The sequence below is a fragment of the Serinus canaria genome, chromosome 19 (genome assembly GCF_022539315.1).
Source record: "Serinus canaria isolate serCan28SL12 chromosome 19, serCan2020, whole genome shotgun sequence".
NCBI classification, from domain to species: Eukaryota; Metazoa; Chordata; class Aves; order Passeriformes; family Fringillidae; genus Serinus; species Serinus canaria.
Genome location: NC_066332.1, coordinates 4,143,773 through 4,159,917, shown reverse-complemented (window position 1 = coordinate 4,159,917; position 16,145 = coordinate 4,143,773). Strand labels below are relative to the sequence as shown.

At 61.7% G+C, this 16,145-nt stretch overlaps 1 protein-coding gene across 1 annotated transcript; it reads right to left on the bottom strand.

The window, feature by feature from the left end:
- On the bottom strand, positions 1-13,288 carry SEZ6 (seizure related 6 homolog). The gene is made up of 17 exons (XM_050981842.1): positions 13,225-13,288; positions 5,352-5,921; positions 5,146-5,279; positions 4,070-4,262; positions 3,561-3,746; positions 3,318-3,486; positions 2,766-2,932; positions 2,488-2,682; positions 2,182-2,320; positions 1,908-2,104; positions 1,637-1,831; positions 1,366-1,557; positions 1,089-1,286; positions 954-992; positions 728-848; positions 552-654; positions 1-33 (listed from the first exon to the last, which is right to left on the bottom strand). Exons 1-17 carry the CDS (start codon positions 13,286-13,288, stop codon positions 1-3), a joined length of 2,895 nt encoding a protein of 964 aa, XP_050837799.1.
- Positions 13,289-16,145: the final 2,857 nt, after the last annotated feature.

Here is a 16,145-nt window from a genome sequence, read left to right as displayed (position 1 = left end):
TCATATTCCCTCGTGTCCTGCAAAGAAAACAGACTGCAAGGGGTTGGACACCCGGCAGTGCAACGGGTGCCCGGGACAGGGATAGGGCATCTCCCATCCCATAAGGAGCTGGGGGCACATCCCAGACTACAGAGAGCCCTGGGGATGTGTGTCCCATCCCATACATGGGTCCTGGATCAGTGTCCATCCTGTACATGGTCCTTGGATGGATATCCCAGGTCGTGTGAGTGGCCCCTGGATGGTTTCTGAACTAATGTGTGGTGCTTGGATGGATATCCCACCCCTCAGTGGTCTCTGGATTGATGTTCCATCCTGTGTGGGGTCCCTGACTGGATGTCCATCCCTGAACAGTCCCTGGATAGATCCATCATCCCATGGGTGCTCTCTGGGTGCATCCCCTGTGCTGTTCCTGGGTGGATGTCCTATCTAATGGAACACATGACCCCATCCCACACCTATCCCAGCCCCTGCACAGCTCCTGGCACAGGTGGCCCATGCAATGCAGGGTCCCCAGGGTGCCCAGATGGGCAGGTGTGGGGACCAGTACTTACTCCTGTCTCATAGGTGGGATTGTCAAAAGCCGACTCCACGGTGATATGGTCGTAGGGGTGGGAGCCAGCAAGGGGCAGCTGCAGAGCTGGCTTCCCCTGGAGCCTGTGGGGAAAGGGCAGCTGCAGTGGGCACTGTGGGGCCACGGGGCCCCATGGGGTCACAGGGGGCCACTCACTTGGAGAAGTAGAGATAAATGCCCCCGATGAGCAGGGCCACCACCAGCACGGGCAGGAAGACAGCGATGGCCACGTTGGTGCCCTCCAGCGTTGTCCCCGAGGGCACGGCCTTGGCCACAGCTGTCCGGGAGGGAGAGGTGGGGGTTCACCCAGGGGACACCCCACATCGGCCGCACCCCGGGTGCCCCTCCACGCTCTGGCACCCCCAAACACCCTCGCCCTTACCATCCAGGTTGCGGTTGCTGTAAAACTCATCGTAGGAGGCTGGAGGAGGCGGAAGAAAGAAACCAACACCAGGGGTGAGAAGTGGGGTGCTGAGCGGTGCTGGCGGGGTGCTGGGGTGGGGGGTGCTCGTCTCACCCGCTTTGCAGATGGGAGGGGAGCCGCTCCAGCGTGAGGGGTGCCCGGGCAGGCAGCGTAGGCTGCTCTCGCCCAGCAGCGCCCGGCCGGCGGTGCAGGAGAAGTGTAGGGTGGCTCCCGCCGGGTACAGCCGCCGCTCCGGGCTCTGCCGCCCGCCCGCCGGCACGCCGGGGTTGTGGCAGGGCTCGTACGTCTCCGCTGCGAGGCAGTGGTACGGTGGCGTCAGCGCTCGCCCTCGGCTCGGGGGATATGCCGGAGGAGGGGACGCCCAACTCACGGATGCACTTGGGGAGGCGGTCACTCCACTTGGGTCCCCCCGCGGCACGGTCATGGCAGGTGAGGGTCCCGGCGCCCGCCAGGACATAGCCCTTGTCACAGACATACTGCACGGTGGCTCCCACAGGGAATTTAGGGTTGGAGACCACCCTGCGGCTGTGCTCAGCGTCCCCAGGGTCCCGGCAGGTTGTCACTGCAGGCAGGAGGGACCGGTGGTGACGGTGGCTGGGGATGGGCTGCAGGGCAGGGGGTCACTGGTGGGCACCACTCACCCCGCTCGCAGGAGGGCAGATCACCGCTCCACGTCAGGTCCCAGTGACACATCAGGAGGTCAGTGCCAGTCAGCTGGAAGCCGGGGTAGCAATGGAATGTGACCACAGTGCCATGGAGAAGCTCTGGCTGTGAGGACGTCTTCCAGCCATTGGCAATGTCCGGCAGCTCGGGGCAGGTGTCATTACGGGGAACCTCTGTGGGCACGGAAGGCTGAGCAGGGCAGTGGGGACACTGAGGACACCAGGGGCACTGTCCTGCCACGGGCCTCACCGGAGAAGTGGATGACAAAGCCCTGCCGATAGGCAAAGGCACCGGCACCGGGGTCAGACTGGAACTGCACGGTGACATCGGCAGTGGATGCATAGAGCTTGAAGCGGCCACGGGCGCCCGTGTACTGGCCCAGGATGCGTGCCGTCAGGTCGTCCCCGTCGTAGAAGGTCAGCATGTCCCCTGAGCCCAGCCGCAGCCTGGGGCAGTGGGGCTGTGAGGGCAGGGAGGGCACAGATCCTCCATCCCACCATCCCCATCCCATCCCAGCACTCACACGCGGACGTCCAGCATGATGCGCTTGTCCTCCTCCACGTGCAGCCCCCAGATGCAGTCCTGGCCCTTGCCATATGCCTCTGGCCAGTTGGGTGACAGCACCACTCCGGCCGTGTCCGTCAGCTCCCCGCTGCACACCGCTGTGAGCACACTCCAGGCTAGGCACTGCCATGGGGCACTCGCCACAGCACCCACTCCAGCACCCACCACGTCCCTCAGCCCCATCACACTCAGCAGCACGGTGGCTGCAGTATCTCTCATGCCCCATCCACAGCAACCCCCGGCACCCTCCAGCACCAGCACCCACCACGGCACGCCGGTTCTGTCTCATTCCACTGCGGGTCACTGGGGTCGACACACTCAATGATGGTGGAGCCCTGCTCCAGCGTGTAGCCAGGGTCACAGCTGAACTCCACCGTGGTGCCCACGGAGTACCGGGGATCGCTGGCCGTGAAGTTCCCGTACTTGACGAAGGGCTCGTAGCAATGCCCCTGCTCGAAGGCTGCGGGCACAAGGGCAAAGGTCTGCAGGGGCCAGGTGGGCACAGGGATGTTTGGGTCACCTGTTGTACCCTTGGCTCCATACCTTCATAGCGCAGTGCCATGCCTGCCGCGGCCCCGCTGCTGTCGGTGGTGAGCTCCACGAAGAAGTGGCGCCCGGTGCTGAGCAGCCCCTCGATGGGCAGGTACTCCACCTCGTAGGAGTCGTACACCGGCGGTGCCTCCACGTTGTTGCCGTTGCGGATGATGAGCCTGCCAAGGCATGACAAGGGCAGGGTGCACTGCTGGCCATGGCCAACAGCAGCCATGCTTGGGCATGGATGGTAGCCTCCAACCCCAGCCATTTCCAACAGCACCATCCTTGGGCATGGCCAGAGGTTATTTTCCTTGAATATGGCCAACAACACTATCCTTGAGCATGGCCAATGGCCAAAGGTAGCCACACTTGGCTATGGTAAGCAACGTCCATCATTAAATATGACTAAGGGCACCCATCCATGGCAGATCCCATCCTTGGATATGGCCAATGGCACCCATCCTTAGATATTGCCAAGAGCACTCATCCTTGAACATGGCCCCGTGAAGAGCAACCCCAGAGTGCCCCCCACACCCCTGCCCCCCCAAGTTTGAGCCAAACCTGTCATCGTCCTCTGCCAGTGACACCTTCTCGAAGTGGAGGTGCAGGCGGTGGCCATCCGGCGCTTCCAGCAGCCAGTGGCACGTCAGGTTGTTGCTGTAGTTCCCGGGAAAGCCGGGCGACACGATGCGTCCCACGGTGGCATTCCGGACCACCCCGCCACACGCCGCTGTGGGAGAGGGACTGTCAGTGGGTGGCTGTGCCATGCCAGCTGTCCCGTGTCCCCGAGCTGCCGGTGCTCACCGAGACAGAGGGGCTCGCGGGCGCTCCAGAAGGGGCGGGTGGCGTTGCGGCAGACGAGCCGGCGGGCTCCCTGCAGCTGGTATCCCGTGGAGCAGCGGAAACGGGCGTCCCCACCGGGGTGCAGGCTGCTGACAGAGACCTCCCCGAAAGCCGGCCGTGCTGGGAAGGGGCAGCTCAGCAGGTAGGCTGGGGACAGGTGGTGTTGTTACCAAGGTTGAGGAGTAATGGACTCCCCCCCTCACCCAGAACCCAAAAACTGCCTCCCCAGAGGCCTGGAAATGCCTGGGTGTGGCAGGGCTCGAGTGACACAGTGCTCATGGATGCCGAAAATTATGCTCAATGGATCCATAACTGCTAAGGCAAATTAGCTCTCCATGAGCATTCCTCGCCTAGTCAGTGCCTGCTTAAAACTCAGATAAACTCCTGGTGCATCCTCACAATCCAAATTAGCACCATGCCGGTAGGGAAGCTAAGCTCCCAGAGGGTACAGAGGGTTCTGAGCCCCATACCTTGGTAGTGAAAGTGGTAGGAGCCAGGGCTGGGGGGCCGGGGGCTCTGGAAGCGGAGGGTGAGGAGGTTGGCTGGGCTGCGGATAACCTGGCCCCGCAGCAGGAAGGACTCGTTGGCCAGGAGATTGGGCTCCAGACCTCCCGCGCTCTCCACCGTCAGTGTCTCCCCTTCTGCCAGGCTGATGTTCTCTACCTGCAGGGGACACAAGTGTCACCACGGCAGCACCACCCAGCACCTGGCTGGGAGCTGGTCCTTGAGTGGCTTCTCTGCAGTCGATAGCCCGCTGGAGCTTGTCTGTGTAGGGCAGCACCTTTCAAACATGATTAGCAGGGCCATAAATCATCCCCCACGCCAAGAGCAGCAGGGCCCAGCTCTGCCAGAGCACCACAGCACAGCCAGGCCCACGCTGGCAGCCTTGCAGACAGCCAGCCTCACCCTCTGGAGCAATTTGCTATTAATGATGCTAATTAAGCCATGCTGCAAGGTGAGGAGCAGCAGCAGTGGTGAGTGTGGGCTGGAGCAGGGCTGGTGGTGGAGTTGCTGCCTCTGGCTCACCACCAGCTTTCCACAAGCTATGGCAACTGCCCTGTGGTGGCCTCAGCAGAGATGGGGACACATGGCCACGTGCCACTGACGGGAGCAGCACCAGGGCTCAGCACAGCAGGGTTTGCTGTCAGCCTCTGCTCCTGGCAGATGGGTGCTGGGTATTCCTGGCCCTGCAGCACAGCATGGCACCTGCTGGCACTGCTCACACCTTCTCCGTTAGGGCTTCGTTAATTAAATCTCACAGCACTTCTTTGTGATGGGTGCCAGGCACAGCAGCTGGTGGGCACAGAGCATCCTGGGGCATCCCAGCAGCTCATGTACCCACATCCCTGTGCCGCTGCTTGAGGGTAGGCAATGTCTTGAGCCAGCTCACTTGGCTTGGGGACACAGGAATGGGAACAAGAACAGGGACAAGACCATGTGTTTGCTGCACCCTGCACAGACACACAGCCGTGGCACAGAGTAGGGGACACAACACACCTGTCTGCAGGCACTTGCCACCCTGACCCACCGTCAGCCCTCAGCTCACCTTGAGCTCTACACCATAACCAGGGTAGACAGAGATGGTGTAGGTGCAGTCCAGGCTGCCATCATAGGGGACACCAGCTGGCTCTGGGGACACCAGCCAACCCTCGGGACCCGCCAGCGTCTGGTTGCAGGGAGCTGGTGACAGAAGAAAGCCCAGCTTAGCCTCACTTCACACTAGTTCCACCCAACTCCCTCCCTGGTGCTCACCTGGCCCCTGCAGTGTGGTGACAGTGGTGGTGGTGATGGTGGAGGTGGTGGTGGTGCCCTCCTCATCCCCAGGCACCACAGTGGCCCCGGCTCGGGGTGCCAGGGATGTACCAGCCGTGGTGGGTGCCTGGCTGGGGGATGCAGTGCTTGACTCTGGCACCCCAGAGGGGGACCACGAGGGGTCTGCACCTGGCACAGCCCCCCACGCCTCCCCCCATGGCCCAGGGCGCCCCGCTGGCGTGGTCAGCGGGTCAGTGGGGAAGGCAGGCCGGGGCAGGGCAGGCGTGCGGGGGGAGGGCTCAGGTTCTGGGGGTCCGGGGGCCGGCTGGAGGGCACCACCAGGGAGGAGGGGGCCGGCCCCAGCAGGCAGGAACGGCGCCTGGGCCAGGTAGTCCTTCTTCAGGAAGGCTTCGTGCAGCAGGTCCTCCAGCAGCGGGTGGTGGTTGAGGATCTTGAGCGTGGGTGCGGTGCTCACAAAGCGAGCCTCCGCCTCCCGCTCCGCCGGCGTGGGCAGCGCCGTCGGCTCCACCTCAGCGCTTTCCCCAGTCTTCCTCGCCAGCCCGTTGAAGCCTGGAGGAAGGAAAGGGTGTGGGATGCTGGGGAACCTGTGGACTGATGCTGTGTTGGGGACTGAGAGGGAACGGGGGCTGGTGATGCATCAAGGGTGATGCTTCAACACACACCAGCACTGCGCCGTCAGTGGCACCTGGAGCAGAGCCTGGACATGGACTGGTGCTGTATCAGGTGTGGATGCAGCTCTGGGGAGTGATGCTGGTGCAGTGCCACAGACCTGTGCTGCACTGGGGACCAACACTTCCCATGGACCGACCCTGCACCACAGGCCAGTGCTGCTCCAAGGGCTAACGCTTCCCTGCACACCAATATTCCCCCACAACCAGGATGGCAAACAAGTGCATCATCCACACACAGTGGGAATGTGACACCCTCTCCCCACATACCCTTCACTGGGGCAGGCCTAGCAATTAAGCCCAGGCTAATTGATGCACATCTGCAGCTTGTACCACATGAAGGGGTGCCCACTCCTCCTGTGAGCCAGCCTGCATGGGGACAGCCCTGGGACTGGGTGTCCCTGATCTCAGATTATCCTTCACCACAGAGGTGGCCATCCCGTGCCAAGGTTCTCCTGGGTCTGCATATTCCCAGGGTGCAGACATGCAGGTGATTACCATGACTGCCATGACCAGCTGTGCCCAGAATGTCACGGGACCCTGGACACTTGCACCCTTCTCCAGGCTGCCAGAGAGCTCAACTTCCTTCTAGCCGGGCTGTTCCCGAGCAGTGTGAGTCTGTAGGGAACCCCCTATCCCACCGATGCTCCCCCCTCTCCCACCCACAACCACAGGGATTCCCCTGTCACAGCCCCGTGTCCTTCCCAGGCATTAGTCCCTGTACAAATCCCCAGCATGCCCAGCCCAGCAGCTTACGGCCTTTAGACCAAAAATAAAAGAATTTAATCAGCCCTAATGAGTCACCCAGCATCTCCCGCTCCTGGATCTGGCACAGCACCGTCCCCTCTCCTGCTGGGCACAGCTCGGTGCCACGGCAGAGGGGGTGCCATGGTGACACCCAGCATCCTTCCGAGGCCACGGTAGCGTGTGGGCACGTCTCGCCGCCGTGCACAGGCACTGATGACACGATACTGCCAATTACCGGCTAATTATCCCTATCCGTAGCAGGGCAGGGCCCCGTGAAGATTAATTACTCTGCGACTGCTGCTTTTAAGGGACTATTAAGAGACATTATCTTGGGTGTGCAGCGTAGTGGGGAGCTGCTGGGTGCTAGCAGGCGTCCCCACACCACTGCTACCCACCCCTTGTCCCCAGCATCCCCCTGCCATCGGGCCAGGACACTGATAATGCCCTGGGCACAGAGGCACAGCAGGGACACCTGCCCACACCAGCTCCAAGGGGTTTGCTTACCCCCCAGCAAGGCCAGAATTATATTTTAATGGGATCCGTTTTTTAGAACATAAAAGTTAATGAGTTTATATTGAAGGGCGCCAAAATCTCCGTTGGGTTAAATGGCAGATCAGTGCTCAGGGCTGGGCCCTGCACCACCACCACTGCCCTGTGTGGTGAAGGCTGGGCTAGAGATGCCCACCCAGCCCCCTGGACACCCCTGTCCATGACCATCTCACCTGCCCGGGGTGCTGGGGGGCACAGAGATCCCCATGGAGGCTACTGGCTAAGGCCAAGCCTCCCAGCAAGGATCCTACAGCAGCTCCCATCTGGACACTGAGCACCCTGGGCTGGGCAGTCCTGGCACCTGGGTACCACAGGATGCTCTTGGCACCAAGGGATGCTTGGGACTCTTGGCCCTCTGGGGATGCAGGATGCTCAAGACACCGTGGGAAGCAGGGAGTGCCCAGCTGCTGCCACCCTTGCCCTGTGAACACCACAGAATTAGATCCTCCACCTCCACAGATGTCTCTAAGCAGCTTATCTCCAGTGCCACAGCTATGTCCCTCCCATGTCCCCAAGGTGACCAGGGACTGCTGACGTGGGACTGGCTACTCAGCACACACCCCTGTGGGCCGTGGCAGCCAGCAGAGACCCCGCTGAACTCGGGGTGGGCAGAGGGGCTGCCAAGCCCCCAGCAACCACCTGCCTGTCGGGGTCCCTCGGCATGCTGGCCACGGCCGGGATGGGGTCCTAATCCCTCCCATTGGCTTTGTCGGGTGGGAGTTTATTAACAGCAGCCGGGAGATGCCGGAGACTAATCCGGCTGTGGCGGGCGGGGCCCCCCGGCGGGGATCGATGCTGCCTGCTGTCACAAATAAATAAATAAGGCGGGACGAGGCCGCCCAGGGAGCCCCGATCGATGCTGCCCGCCAAGACAGCAATAACAGAGCGCCCGACACAGGGAAGGGACAGGGCAGGGCCCCCGGTGGCCCCAGGAGCATCACAGCCCTGTGGCACGGTGGTGTTCCATGCCTCAGTTTCCCCATCCGTAGGAGGGGGCAGTGGGAGGTGCAGGCGGGCACAGGGTGAGGGCAGGGGCTGAGCCTCACAAGATTCTAGGTTTATTTTCTAATTTAAAATCCAATCTGGCTTTGCCCCCATGGTCAGGGCCTGCAGCTGTGATGAATGAGCTGTCAGGCAGCCGACACCACACTCCCCCACCCACAGCCCCTCCGTCCCACGGCCTCCAGCCCCCTGAACCACCCCCAGCCTCCACAACAGGAACAGGAGAGGGAACACACCTTACTGATGTCAGACCCCTACCTGCCCTCTGCCCTGGTGACCCTGAGGACCTCAGGCAGGGAGCAGGGCTTGCTTCCAGGTGTGAATGCAGCGTGGGCAGGAGCAGGCAGGGAATACAGGTGGGTGCAAGTGGTGGGTGGGCAGGTGTAGGCAGCGTGGGAATTCAGGCATTGTCTGGATGCAGGCAGGCTGGGTGGGTGGATGCAGGTGTGGGTGAGCAGATGCAGGCAGGGGCATACAGATGGTGTGAGGGTGAAGGCAGGGGCAGGGGCAGGACTGTGCAGCCAGCTCCTCTACCACCAGCTGTCACCACAGACAAACCACTGGCACACAGCATGGCAAGCTGGCACCGATGCTGGCATCCATGTCCTGCCACCCCACGGCCACCCTGGCACTGCCAATGACCCCAGCTGCCCACGGCCAGGCTGAGACTGTCAGAGCAGCTGGAGCAGGGACCCAAGGGGCTGCCCCGGTGCCTGGGGACGCTGCGGGCGGGTGCGGCCGCCAGCCCTGGCAGCTACCAGAGGAGCTCGGCTTTAATATTCATGGCAGCGCTGGCGGGGAAGCGTTTGACCTTGTATGTTTTGCAATTCTCCTTGAATTGAACAGTCATTTACCCGCTGACACATGTCACATCACCGCAACTGGTTCCCTGGAGCATCGCGGCGGCCGGGCGCCGGCTGACACACGGAGCACCGGGCGGGCACCGGGGCAGAGCCCAGCGGGCAGCTGGGTGCCCATCCCTGGGGCTTTCCCCCCTTCCCAATGGTGTCCTTGTCCCCTCCTGGCCACCCGGAGCCCATGTAATCCCCCTTCCCCATTCTCCCTGCGGAGCTAATGGGTTTCTACAGTAATTTCCCTGCGTGGCAGCAGCGGTGATAAATTGCATGTCTGCTGCTATTTCAGACCCGGGCGCTGTGCGGTGCCATGTCCCCCCTCCCTGGGCTCACAGCACCTAAATCAGCCCCTCCCCCAGGATTTTCTGGGATGGATACCCCGCTGCTGGGCAGCACTCACTCAGTGCCAGCTCACTCTGGCCATGATGTAGGTGCCAGGCCCCCATGGGGCTCTGTGCAAGCTCTGGTCTCCCCCAGGACCAGCACAGCTCACCCCCTTGGTGGGGCAGAGGGGCACCTAGTCCTCAGGGCACCCCTGGGTGCTGGGGGTGCCTGCCCAGAGTGGGCAGGAGTCAGGCAGGGTGAGCAGGGCCTCGCTGCCCACCCAGCTCCCGTCTCCCCTTCCCTCCGCCCACTGCCAGAGACAGTAATTGAAATCGGTTGCGGGAGGCGAGCGAGAGCTGCTTGTCGGGCTCCGCGTTGGGCTGCTCAGCCATGTCATACTTCCTGCAGACACCATCCCCTCCCATCGCTGCCTGCTCCTGCCAGAGCCAGCATTTCAGCTGCCCCCATGTCTCTTCAGCCAGCCCCACATCCTGCCGAAGCCCTGCTTTTCCTAAAAGATGAACCAGCCAGTTCTGGAAGACACTCAGGTCTGGTCTTACAGCCAACATTGCCCCTTGCTGCCACCCCCCCAGGGTATCTGGGGACCACCAGAGCCTGCCCTGCCCAAGCATCACCTCGCTCATTGCCCACCACTGGCTGATCTGGCATTTCAAGCACCTCTCTCCATTTTCACAGGGTCAGAGCAGCGCTCTTGCAGCTGATTAATATTTGATCCCTTCAGCACAGCTCGTTACTGCATTTAAATTATATATGTAATAATTCCTACTGGCATAGAGAGAGTGTGCAGGCTGCCTCCTGCTGCCTCTCCCGCAGGCTGGGGGCTGAGTGTGCTGGCTGCCTTGGCCAATGGGACCCCCTGGCACCTCGGAGGATGTGATGAGCAGTGCCAGGTCCCAGCACAGGGCAAGCTGGAAGCGAGCCAGGCAGATAGAGCCATCCCCAGCTGCCTCTGAGAGGTCCAGGCAGCCCCTTCACCCACCCGAGGTTGCTCGTGGTCAGAGCAGTGCTGGTCCTCTGGATGTCCCCATGTCCCCAGCAGCAGGAGGAAGGGATGCTGCCACTCCCGAGCTCCTGCCTGTGACTGGAGGGAATCCATTACCTCCCTGGTTATAGGCAGCTTTCAGAGGCAATCTTTCAATTGTGCGCATTTAAAGAATTGATTGGAGGTGAAATTATCCTCTCCCGTCAGAGCCGCTGGAGACACAACTTCATCCACCTCCCCCGGGGGCTCTTAGTGCTCCCAGGGGACCCCACATCCAGGGTCAGCCTCAGCCCCCACCCCGTCAGGGAGTGACAGCCCCAGGAGCCCCGCGCTGGCCTGGGAATCCCACCAGCAGCACAGAAAAGGGTGGGGGCTCCCTGCTGCTCCAAACCAGGCCTGGGGGTGCCCTTGTCATGCCCTTGCCCAAGGTTTTTTGCACCCCGTTTTCCCCCACACTCCCACTGCTCTGCTCCAGCCCTGCCTGGCACAGCACCCTGTGCTGAATTCATCCCCGCCACAACAAACCCACGGACGATCCCTGCGGCAGTCAGGCTCCGGGCAGTGCTGGGGGTGCCTGGCTCAGCCTGCGCCCCACATCCCCACGGGACAGCCCTGCCCTCCCGCTCCCTGGCTTAAGAGCATTATCCAGATAATCCTGGCCTGGCAGCACGGCAGCGTGGCGGTGACGAACTCCTCTGAGGCACGCAGGGCACGAGCACACGCGCTGGTAATTACTGGAGCAGGCGCCCGCCTCCTTCCCCAGCCCCCTCCTCACACTGAGAGCCCAGGCAGCACCCACACCCCCGGGGCCACCATGTCCCCCAAATACATCACCCCTATGGGCACAGAGTATCTGGCTGATGCTGGATGCTGTGGCACAGCTCATGGGGGCACGGCCAGGCCCTGTGCCCCCTGCCACAGCCTGTGCTGCTTCCTAATGCCTCAGGCTGCCAGGACCCCAAATTACAAGGAGCTCCCTCCAGCAAGGCTAAGATAACCCCCACAAGAAATTTCCAGCCTGGCATGGCTTTGGAGAGCTGGGGAGAGGGGCTGCAGTAGGGCAGGGTTGATGGAGCCGTGCCTGGCATTGTACCCCTTGGCTTCACCAGTGCCATGGGGTCCAGACCCCACTTGCTGCTGGGGCAAATCCCTGTGGACACCAGGGGCTGGTGGTGCCCCACAGCTGGGGCAGGAGAGAGACAGGATCAGACCCTGCACTGCCAGCACTCAGCTCACAAAGCTCCCTGACCTGGATGAGGGGTCCAAGACTCCATGACCCCATGTGCCTCTGACCCACAGCTCATCCCCATCATGCACCAGCCCATCGATGCCAAGTCAAGGCCACAATGACACTGAGCCTGGCACTGCTGCATGGAACCCATGGGAGCCCTGCCTGATGGAGGATGGGGAGTTTGAGGCACGAGCCACACAGGCAGCTCCCAGTACATGATGAGGGGATACAGGGTGGACAGGACCCCATGGGTCCCAGCCCTGGGAAAAGCTCAGCACCTCCAGGGGCATCCCTACTTTTAAGACTCTGGAAAATGCACATGCAGTGTTTAATTAACTTTATTGATATTCAGAAATTAGGGGACTGACTAGAGGTAATTGCTCATTAGAAATCATTAAAATGACACAGTAAGCACCAGCCTCCCTTGGGGGAAATCTGCCCTGCTCCCAGGACACAGCCTCTGATATGGACCCCCCATTCCAGTTTTGCTGTCCCCCCCAGCAGGGCAGGAGATGGGGGTGCCACGGCATTGCCCCACTTGCTGTCCCCATCCTCTGCCTCTCCCAAGGAAGAAGGCTGTGGCAGCAGCCCCAGGCGGTGGGGTGAGCTGGGAATAGCAGCGGGCGCAGGGCCACGGCGCCCTTCCCCGCCTGGGCTCCGCTGCCAGATGGGGAGTTTATGTAACTCCCCGCACGGCTGCTGCCTGCAGCCGGTGCCCACATCCCGCATCCCAGCGGGGCCAGCAGGGCTGGACCACGACCCGCCCATCGCCCCATGCCTGGCCACAGTCCTCCGTGGCACCCCAATCCCTGACAGATCTCCCCAAGCCTTGGAAGGTCCCCAATCCTATTTTTGGAGCAGCGGAGCCACGAGGCATCGAGACTGCCGGTGCCCCACGGGTGGCAGAGACAAGGAGCAGAGCTGGGTGTTGGCTGTTCTCCTTGGCAAACCAGCACCCGCCACCCCTGCGTCCCCCGTGTCCCTCGCGGAGCTGGAGGGGTCACCCCACCAGGGAAGAGAGGGGGAAAGAACAAAATGCCCGCGGTGCCCCCCACCCGGCAGCGGGGACCGCACGGAGGGACCGGCTCACGGCATAGCCAGCCCGAGGGCGGCTCGAAGGGCTCGGTGACCGCGGAGCGGGTCCGCCGTGCCTGCCCAGCCCGCGGTGCGGAGATGCTCCCCCCGCCGATAACACCGGCAGAGGGGCTGCCGCCGGAGCCTGCCGGGGGCGGCGTTGCACCAGCCCGGCTGCAAAGCGCCGTGCGCGTCCCCGGAGGGGGTGGCGGTGGGGCGGATAACGGGGAATTGGCATTCTCGGTTCACCGGGGGAAAACGGGGAGCGTCCCCTCCGCACCGGGGGGCGAGCACGAGTTGGCAAAGTTTGACGGCGACGGAGGCGGGTTGAGGCCACCCGGTAGCGAAGGATGGTCGATGTGCACGGCGGGGATGACCCGGGGTGTCGGTCGGCGCTTACCGTGTGCCGGGGCGAGGAGCAGCGCGGCGAGGAGCGGCAGGAGCAGCGCGGGCGGCGGGCCCATGGCCGGCGGCGGTCAGCACCGCGGACAGCTCCGCTGCGGGCGCGGCGGCGGCGGCGCCCCGAGCGGCGCCCGCCGATACCGGGGACGGCGGAGGGGGGGGCCCCGTAATGCTCCGAGAGAGGCGCACACCAATCCAAGGATCGGGGGGGGGCTCTCCCCGCCTCCCTCTCAGCCCCCCCTCGCCGTAATGCTCCGAGCGCGGCGCACACCCAGTGCCAGGGATGTGCGGAGCGAGGGGGGGGCTCTGCCCGCCTCCCCCTCAAATCCGCCCCCCCGCCGTAATGCTCCGAGCTCGCCAATCCCGGGCACAGGGCGGGGGGCCGGCCATAATGCTCGAAGTGGGGCGCTCGCTAATTCCAATCACGGAAGGGGGGGCTCCCCCCATCCACCCCTGGCCGTAACTCTCCGAGCAAGGCGCCCTCCAATCCCGCAGGCTGGGGGGGGGGGGGGGCTCCTCCCTGCTACCCCACCCCCACGCCGTAACTCTTCGAGTGCGGCGCCGGCTAAAGCTGGAGATGAAGGTTGGGGGAGGGGGAATCGCCTAACCCCCCCCCCCCTTCCTCCCCGAATCTCAGCAAGCCTTCGGGGTGGGAGCCACCGAAGGCTGTGGGAAAGGTGCTCAGTGCCCAGCTCACCATATCCTGCCTCCCCACCCTACAGAACTCTCACCACAATCAAATCCCTTCCACCAGTCTCCTCTTTCCCCATCCCTAAATAGCCCAAATTAGGGTTGGGCTCATCATCCTGCAAGCAGAGACACCTGGACCCGGAGCAGCACGGAGAGGGACCGGTATTCTTTACAGTGGGGTTCCAAGAGCCCCTCCCCAGCCCCCTGCCTCGGGGTCCCGGAGGGCAGCCAGCCCGGCAGTGGGCAGATGGTGCTGGCACCGGCACCGAGCAGCTCCATGTTGGCTGATGGACGGCTCTTGCGGGTGTTAAAAATATATTAAAAAAAAATCTCTTTGTTTAATAACCCCCTCCCCATCCCTCCAAAAGCCCAGATGGCTTCGCCTCGCCGGATCCCCCGCAGCCTGGCCAGCCCCGCCGCACACACAGCCCACGCAGCCAGCTCCGCCGGGGGGTTAATTTTAATCCCAGGTCCTGCTTTGCATCATTCCTGCCATGGAGAATGGCACGGCTTGGCATGGGGAGCCGAGAGCGGAGCAGCAGCCAGTCCCACGTCATGGACTGTGTGCCACCGGCCCCGTGACACTGTCTGTTGTGCCACCAGCCCCACGGCTGTGGTGGGAGCGGGGCTGGAAGTGATGCTGGGATCCTTCTCATCCCGGGGGTGCTGCCGGCTCTTCTGCAAAGCACTTTCAGCTCTAAACCCAAAACTTTGATCCGCCAGTAGCGCCATCAATGTTTAATGCAGCAAAGCCCTGGTAGGGCTCGGAAGATGAGCATTTTGAGGCCAAATTGAAGTTTCTAATATTATGATATTCAAATAATTTTAATCTGCCTGATGCATCCCCAGGCATGTACCTGGACTGCTAATGAGGGGCTGCCTTCAGCCGCTGTTGCTTTTGACAGAAAACAAACAATTCTTTGCAGGTGCCATCAAAGGATTGGGAATGGAGAGGTCTGGGGAGGAAAATGGGGGCAAGCATGCGTGGAGCCAACGTTGCAGCTGGGAGAGAAAGATGCCATGTTTGCCTCAGCTCCCTGGGGAAGAGCACTGCTCCTTAATTCTTTTTTAAGTGTTGGTTTGTGCTTGGTGAAAAACGAGGCCGGCATAGATGGATGATGGGATTTTGGGAAACTTCTGTCCCACCGTACAGTGGACATAAAGGGTGCAGTGGGAGCAGAGTCCAGCACCCATCACATTGCATCTGATCCTTGGCCAAAGCTCCTTGTTCCCCACTTCCCCAGTGCCACGTGGATCTGAGCAGGGCAGCTCCCACAGCCTGTGCCAGGCAGTTCCCCAAGCCCCCATTTCCCCCTCCCTGTGCCACTGCCAGCCCCAGATTTTCCCATCCATCCACCCAGCCAACACAGGGAATATTTCATTTTTACTGAGCTCTCCTGACCCACACCAGCTGCTTAGGGAAATGGATTTCTTGCTGCCACAAGCATTGCCTCCACTCAGTATAAACCCAGGTGAAGAGGACATGGCAGGGATGATGGAGATCTTGGCACAGGTCTAGGGGGACCCCCCAGAAATTCACCCTAAGGCAAACTGAGGTCCTGCAGCTGCTTTTTGGGCTTTGGGGATGCAGACCTCCCTGATGCCTGCATTCAGCCCTGGTTGGGGTCACCTGCAGAAGAAAAGAAATGGTTGGAGGGGTCCCACAGAGCCCTGGGGATGGTGATTTGCACCCCACCAAAGATCTCACCATCTCTGTAACCTCACAGACAAGGCTTTTCCATCCGTTCCATTACCACATTGCTAACAGGAGAGGAGTTCATTTCTACCATTTAACGTTTCACGGATAATTAATTATTCTTCATCTTTCCAGCAAAAAAGGAAGAGCAAGCACAGGGGCTATTCAAAGCAAAAAAAGTCAGCTGAAACCCAGGGAAATTGCTGAATTATTTGTAACATCAAAGGCGAGCAAGGATGTGCTGATTTAACGGGGCCCTGTGTGATGCAGAGCCCTGGGCATGGTGGTGTTGCTGAGACTGGGATGCACTCATTGCAGCAGAGGTCATGGGCAGTGGGGTGGATGAGGGGTCTGGGGGCACCCCAACCTCTGCCCGTGCTGCCCATCCTCCTCCTCACACCTCCCCATGTCTGTGAGCTGCCAGTTCTGCCTTTGCACCATGTTGGGGTGTTCCTGTGGCCTGGTGGGAGCCTCCAGTGTTTCCCAGTGCTTCATTCATCACCAGAGGCAAGTGGCAAAATAAATAATGGTAT

Bases quoted from the DNA above. Each gene is read 5' to 3' on its own strand.
- SEZ6 (XM_050981842.1), bottom strand. From the start codon at position 13,288: ATGGGCCCGCCGCCCGCGCTGCTCCTGCCGCTCCTCGCCGCGCTGCTC. The intron at 2,321-2,487 runs GTGGGTGCTGGT...GTGTGCTCACAG, and splicing joins GACAGAACCGGCGTGCCGTG to CGGTGTGCAGCGGGGAGCTG. The intron at 993-1,088 runs GTGAGACGAGCA...CGCCTCCTCCAG, and splicing joins CCCTCCCATCTGCAAAGCGG to CCTCCTACGATGAGTTTTAC.